At 33.0% G+C, this 7,516-nt stretch overlaps 1 protein-coding gene across 2 annotated transcripts; it reads right to left on the bottom strand.

Moving 5' to 3' along the window:
- Positions 1–2,332: 2,332 nt before the first annotated feature.
- LOC124844341 (KH domain-containing protein At3g08620-like) lies at positions 2,333–6,221 on the bottom strand. Of its 2 annotated transcripts, XM_047321257.2 has the most exons (8): positions 6,135–6,221; positions 5,822–5,892; positions 5,609–5,697; positions 4,490–4,641; positions 3,740–3,856; positions 3,499–3,615; positions 3,204–3,347; positions 2,333–2,755 (listed from the first exon to the last, which is right to left on the bottom strand). In XM_047321257.2, exons 2-8 carry the CDS (start codon positions 5,845–5,847, stop codon positions 2,609–2,611), a joined length of 792 nt encoding a protein of 263 aa, XP_047177213.1. In that variant the 5' UTR covers positions 5,848–5,892; positions 6,135–6,221; the 3' UTR covers positions 2,333–2,608. The 2 variants fall into 2 exon arrangements, with proteins under 2 accessions (XP_047177213.1, XP_047177211.1); XM_047321255.2 differs by lacking the exon at positions 6,135–6,221 and having other exon boundaries at positions 5,822–6,116.
- Positions 6,222–7,516: the final 1,295 nt, after the last annotated feature.

A 7,516-nucleotide genomic window follows, 5' to 3' on the forward strand; every position in this document is an offset into this window, starting at 1 on the left:
AGTTATGTATATTAAAATACTATTCTGTAGTAACTGTTGAGTAACTAGTAAACGTCCAAATATTATCACGAGTGTTCGGATTATGATGAGTCTTATTCAGAATAGACCGTTCGGTCTTGTTCTGTGTATAAGTGGAAGACTGTTCGGTCTTACACTAAGTAGTCGGTTATGTAGTTTAAAAAGTATTCAAATCGTTCGGCCTTATCTCTGGGGTGGAGGTTATTGTTCAGTTTTGGTTTAAGATGGGATCTGTTTCTATTGGTTCGGTTTGACTGTATTGATGAATAAATATGATGGTATTTAAAATGTGATATGAATGGAATAATATGAAAATGAAAGAGTATTCCAGGGAGGAATATCTCATGATGGGTTATGGAATGGTAGAGTATGAACATGGTTATGCTTAGCTGGCGTTTATCCTGATATTCTGTGATTATTCATTCTCAAGTAGAGAGGAGTAAGTCATGTGTGAGAATGGCAAGAGGTCCTAGTCCATAAGGTGAACTTGGACGGAACGGACTAACCTCGGGTGGCAGCTGTTGAGGGCATCCCAGGTATTACATCACCCAGGTGAAAAACATCGTAGCTACACAAAATTCACACAGTCCGGACAATCAGAGTAAAGCGGTCGGTCATTTCATGCATTGATGTATGGTTATGGTTGGAAATGCATGATTTGTTGTTGCATGATTGACTATTGAATTATGTTAGATTTATAAGAAATATAGGTTTTACTGAATTAATTAAATTACATAAGCTTACCCTATTTCCTGTCTTGTCTGTATTGTCCGTTTGGTTGTTATTCCTGTTGCAATGATCATCCAGTGGATGTTAGCAGAAGGGGAAGAATGCTTGCTGGAAGAAGTCTTGGAAGAAGTGGAGGTTAAGGCTGAACCTTAAGACTGTTCAGCATTTAGAGACTTTCATTTTGTATAACCGTTCGGTATAAGCATAGTTTTTGGAAACAGTTTGGTCTAGACTGTAGATTTTGTAAAATTTTTTATTCTGAAGTATTGTTGTAAGACCGTCCGGCCATAAACGTACTTATTCTCTTTCAGAACTGAACTATAATATTGTTAACTGTGAATATGGTATAATTTTATAATGTATTTTTGAGATGTTACAGTATGTATTTAAGTTTTCTATTTTCTTTATTAATTGATGCTGAATTAAATAATTTCCTTTTGGTTGAATTTTAAACAAATTATCAATTTTGTATGTTGTATTTTATATTTTATTTTCAAAAGTAGTCTATTATAAATAGTGAAGGATTTCAAATAACTTAATTATTGTAATTTAGCTTCATTTTAATTCAAAATGATTATTATTAGAATGTTTGTTTTAAATTATAGACAAGTGATGGTTTCCTTAGAGATAATTTACTATCATCGTTCTAGCTTGTCAAAAATATACTACAAAGAAAAAAAAACAATAATATTATTATCAACTCAATATTTAAATTAAATATACATTTCATCGTTTGCTTACTTTAAAAAAAAACGCAAATATTTACCTTACCCATACGATGATTACTCGGGTACCGCACCAGTAACTCATAACAGAAGGTATTCCATTCAATCATTGTTCTTATTTTCAAAATCACAGTTTCGTGTATGAAACAACTAAAACAGAATAAATTCAATAGAAAATGCTGTCATAGTCGGGGACAACAAAAAGTATACTAAAATAATGATGATACATCAACTCGCCTTAATTATTGACATTATTTAGTTATAAAGCAGACCTTAAGCTTATTTTATACAATGATTGGATAAAGAAATTACTATCGATGGTGGGAATGGTACTAAGCTCTATCTTTCCAAAGATCTTGAGTAAAATGATAAAGTGGACTGCCATTAATTCGTTGATATTTTTATTACGTGTGCCTGCTAATTTACATAATTTAAATTAAAACAAAAATAAAAATTTAAAAGGATTAAAATCTTTATATTATGAGTAAACAAAAACGAATACATAATAATATCGTAGTTTAAAACATGAATATTTCTATGATTACTTTTTTAGGAAGATGTGGTTTAGCATAAGGATGAAGAATGTGGTGGTGGGTAGGGATATGAAGGCCCCACGATGGACTTGTAGAAATCTAGAATAGTTCCACTTTACAAAGACATGCGTTAATAAGTCAAACCAAAACAGGATTAGTTTGGCTCAGTATTGCTACAGACAACAGCGTCCACATCTACTGCATTAACCTCAGAGGTCCCACCAACAATACACATTATCCTTAACAAAACACTGTTATTGTGCTGGTGCTCAGAAGAATACATATTCTCGTAGCAACTATTCTTTCGATGCAATCATGAACCAACAATAATAGTAATGATGATGATCAGTTTATAACTCCCAACAGAGTTGTGTTTATAGACATTGCAGATATACATACATATACTAATCAATCGGTCAAAATATATAATAATAATAATAATGAAGTTTTCCTAGTTTTACAAGCCTATTGGTGCAATTGATTGTGACTTAATATGTACCCCGGTATTGTTTCAGTCTTTTTGTGAAGTTTTCTGATTGCTGCTTCACAGAATTTACATGCAGGAGCTGACATCAAATGACACATTTTGGCAATGTAGACACACTATTGGTCTGTTTTGGCCCGTTTCATTTCATTGGAGTTGAATGTGGAGGGACTGCCACTGAGTTGAGGACTCTCTTCTCTAAAATTGGAATTCAGCATAGCAAGTTCTCTCAGTTGTTGCCTTTTGTATAGGTCCTGTGACTCATCCTGTACATCAAATGGAGGAGAATAAGAAGTGCTTCTATACACCACAACAATTTACACTTAATCTCAATTTGGTGAGTGATCTTCAGCTTGACTCATGAAACACTTTGCTGCAAAGAAAACCCACTTTTCTACATGTTTCTCCCTTATACAGCTACTTTATTAGCATATAAACACTTTTAGTGGATTGATTACCTTAAGAGATGTGCAGAACAGAATAGAAACTAAACAGAACTTTTGGAAAGAAAGTAAAGTTTCTAAGATAACCTGAAACTTTTTTTCTTATTTTTAAATCTGAGCAATTTCTGCTACTGCAATAAATGATAACAATGTGATATAATTGATAACTCCTTGCATAAAATAAATGTCTAGGGAGAAAAGTAGATACAGAATATGTAATTGGTAAGTAAAATTCTGAGTTCAGCATCAAAGCTAAACAATGAAGAGATACCATGGGTTTAAGTAGCTCTTCTATGATCTCCTGTGCTTGCCTCAGCCTTATATCAACAATATTTACAGGTAATTCAGCCTCAATCAAAATGTGCAGAGGCTCATTTAAGTGCTCATAGCCTGGTCTTCCCCTTAACAACTCTTCCTTTATATTATAACAAGGTAGTTAAAACAATATAAGTAGTGAGAAAATCACAGCAAAAGAAACTATCAACAAGTTGAAAGGAAAAGCAACTGTGACATTAAATTAAGATCCAAGGAGCTGCAACTAGAAAAAACTTTAGAAGAGATGACACCTTATCAAGTTCTTTTATTGAACCTTTCCCTCTGATATATACACGGCAACCTGTGGTAGCCTCCACTCGCTTCAGTGAATTACCCCTAGGGCCAAGAAGCCGTCCAACAATATTGAACTGAAATTTAAGCTTAGATTAGTGACTCAATTCTGAGTAGAACACCATAAAACTAATAGAACATGGCATGAACCTGCATAAGGTTGCAGGAAAATGCACTAAAATGCTCTACACTTGTTCTTACATTTGGATAGTTATCATTAGCAATATCCAGGCGCAATATCCTCTTCACAAGGTTAGAGTTTGGTACACCTGATGCTGCTTGCCAATCCACGTTTAGTCCCTGAACTCCAGCTAAACCCTAATTTAAGATTGAACATAACCTCTTAGCAATTGAAATGACCAGAGGATAAAGAGAGAAAAAAGAATAAAGGATAAATAAAATGGAAGAGGGATCGTGATACTCGATGGAAAGAAATCAAATTGTAGCTGCTCTGTTTCAACTGATAAGGATTAAGGGACCAACGCAAATTTCACAAATATTGACAAAATTCATGTCGTAAATTAACAATTACAAAAGTTTCAGATGTTAGATGAACTCATATGCCTCCTCACACAAGAGAGATCATAGGTTCACCTTCCTTGTACTGAAATTAAACATTTTACCAAAAGAATGCGCAAGTAAGACCACTTGGTTATAGAGGATTTAATACCTTCTCATGAACAAAAAAATCCAAAAGCTTAAAGTCTTAGATAAAGGGTGAAAACAAATTAATGATTTTGGTAAAATATTTGTAACTATTGTCACCTACAAATAAGCGGCAAACAGATAATTTAAGAATCTAAGTGCCTGAAGTTGTGATAGGCTTAGAGATACATTTTCTTTACAGTTCAACAACAGCACATAGGTTAACAATGAAACAAGAAAAAATAGGAACTAAACAGGAAAGAGTACCGGAGGATTATCTATAAAACAGAAAACTAAAATACTTACTTCATGCGACATGCTGTTCCAACCTGTAAAATTTGGTTGTACGTCTAAAGAAGGCATAAGGTTGGGTTTGGGGCTTCCAAACTGCACTCTATCATAGTCTCCGAACCCTTGGTTCTGCATCAATCCATTCTTTCCAGAAACCCTTAAAATCTCTGATAATGAAGTAACATTGAATATAAGAATGAGAACATGGAATAAGACCTTACTAATGTAAGTTTCCAAAAATGAACATGAAGGAGTAGGACCGTACTAGCAAACACATAAATCGAAACCATGGTTATGAAAACAAAATGCTTTAGCAAGCATTAGTAGTAAAACTGATCGGTTGAAGTTTGCTCTAATCATTCAAAAGAACATGCCTAATTTATTTCTTTTACTATAGTGGGGTGTCTTCAATTCAACTAAGCATTTTGTTCATTGTTGAGGAGAGTAACGTGTTTTTGAACAACATAAGGATTTTGTTTCCTCTCGACATTTTCGTTCGTCATTGCTTTTATGTTATCCGAAACTCACCACCTAATACGATTGATTCCTTTTTGTTGAATTTATATACAGATAAGAGTTCTATAGAACCATGTTGAAGTTTGCTATGGTCACATATGTAGGAGACCAATCTGTTTTCAAGTTACATGTATTTTGTTCAACAATATAGACTTGTAATTCCCTTAACAACTATTAGTCATAACAGAGCTAAGTATCAACCAGTAAATTGATATAAAATCCTTCTATACTTCAACCCGGTGAAAAGACCATAACTTTGACGATTCAATGCAATTTGAAGGAGATACAAAAGGAAAATGAGACACTAGTCCATGTAACAGAAAACTGGGTTTTTAAAGATTAGGCCAAATTCATCTGAAAGAAGAGGTTGGTTGCAATAAATGGAACAACAAAAAGAAGAAATTCTCAACAACAGAAACATTGGAAGGTTGTAAGAAACAGCCTATGATCGCAATTTTGGTCGCAACATCAAGGTAATTTACTATTTGCAAACCCAATTACGACCGCATCATCCAAATTTGTCTGGTATCCCCCACAAAACAATATCAAGGATCGCAACAAAAACTTAATTACAACCTCAATTTAAAACCATTGACACATAGATTTAGAATAATCAACCTTGATTTAAGAGCCTGGTACATAAGGGTAGGACTTGCATGAAAGGTCCAAGCTTCTGATGTTCTGCTAGCAGCTCCGTTAAGTACTGACTATAAAAACGTGAACAAGAACATGCATACGGAAGTTAATTGAAGAACTCATTCCAGATATATGCGTATGCATATAACATAGGTACCAAAGAAATCAAAAGGTTTCACAACAAAATTCATATACCTTTCAACATCAAAACTGCTTCTCATGTTTATGTTTGGTGAATTGGCCCTCGCTGTTGAAGGTGAGGAAATCTGATTATACAAACCAGACATCAATTCTTGAAGAATAAGGGCTGCAATATTGCACAGAAAGACTAAAGAAAATTGAAGGCAGTAAGAGAGAATAAAGGGTTGATTGAGATGGGATTTGGCCTCATATATCCTATTAGAAAAACACAGAACCAGCTCACTTATTTATGTTTGAAAGAGAAGAAGAGAAGACAGTAATGGAAGAAGGAAAGGTACAAAAACTAGAAATATACACGGAGGGCCACCTTCTGTTGCTCTGTAGTAAAAGCAAGAGTTAAAGGGTTTCTCTCAATCTATCTATCTATCCCTCTCAGGGTGTGTTTTAATTGTTGTTTTGTTGACTTCTAATGCATTTGCAGCGTTGGATCATTGGACAGTTGTTCTTAACAAACAGATAGATGTTAACACATTTATCCCATAACAATTTGAAATGAATGATAAATAGATACACTTGATTTCAATAATAATTTCTGATCACGAAAAACTTTACATCAATAACGTATTTACTTCTATGAAAAAATGAACCTTTTCTAAAGAACCTAAGGTATCTACTTTTAAGAATGAGTAAATTTTGAATCAAGCGTTGTGGGGTAGTGAAAAAAGATATGAAAGGACTTGAATCTTCATTGCATTTTGGAAGAGCAAAAGGCAAAGGGGTCTTTGCTTGGGTGATGTGACTATGAGAGTTGTGAGGTGGAGAATGGTAATTAAAATGGCAAAGCAATGATTGAAATGGTGAAGCATTCATGCACGCACGCTCCAATAAGGGTGCGTGGAGATGGATTAGGTTCAACCAGTAACAAAGAAGAAGCTAGCAAATATAGCAGAGTAGGGTTACCTATGTGGGTCAATGGCACCAGATCATGATCAATTCTGCTATTTCAAACCAATCACCTCATGTTTCACGCTTCTATACTTACTATGTAACATAACATAAGTAATATTATTATAATTATTTTTTATTATTGTTAGCATTTTCTTTTTCTTATAATAATATTTATTCACAAATTTTAATTGTTAGCAAATTTAATGATAATTTGCCCTTCCAAAACCCAGTTATTAACTTGACAGCTTAATTGCTATTATTAATTAATTACTAAAATCAACTTGTATGCATTTGTTTGAAATATCATACCATAAATGTTATGCCATTTGTTTTTATTCAACCTTCTACCCATATCTTGTCTTATTCGAACCAACCCTATCGACCTACCAGTGCAATTTTCTTTTTATTCATACTTCATAGTCTTTGGAAATAAAATAATATATATATATATATTTATATATATATATATATATATATATATGTATGTATTATAATTTTATAATACAGGGATTATATAATTTTTAAATTTGTTTTGATATCATAAATTAAATTGATTGCAAGTACACGTGATGAGAGAATAGGTGAGATATTTTCATTCATTCTATTTTCCTCTTCACATAATATATGATATATACTTTATGAATCAACATATAATATACTAAGTATTCTTGATTGAATGTGTTGTCATCTAGTGTTATGAATTGAATTAAATGTGAAAAAGGCATGGTTATAAACGTCTTTTCGTTATTTTCATTATCGTGTTGATTAGGATACATGTTTTAAGAATTTAATGTTAATAAT

Source organism: Vigna umbellata, chromosome 1, assembly GCF_029865625.1.
Source record: "Vigna umbellata cultivar VRB3 chromosome 1, Vumbellata_1.0, whole genome shotgun sequence".
Classification (NCBI taxonomy): Eukaryota; Viridiplantae; Streptophyta; class Magnoliopsida; order Fabales; family Fabaceae; genus Vigna; species Vigna umbellata.

Bases quoted from the DNA above. Each gene is read 5' to 3' on its own strand.
- LOC124844341 (XM_047321255.2), bottom strand. From the start codon at position 5,913: ATGTCTGGTTTGTATAATCAGATTTCCTCACCTTCAACAGCGAGGGCC. The intron at 5,698-5,821 runs GTATATGAATTT...ACGTTTTTATAG, and splicing joins AGCAGTTTTGATGTTGAAAG to TCAGTACTTAACGGAGCTGC. The intron at 4,642-5,608 runs GTTGATTATTCT...CTTCATTATCAG, and splicing joins TACCAGGCTCTTAAATCAAG to AGATTTTAAGGGTTTCTGGA.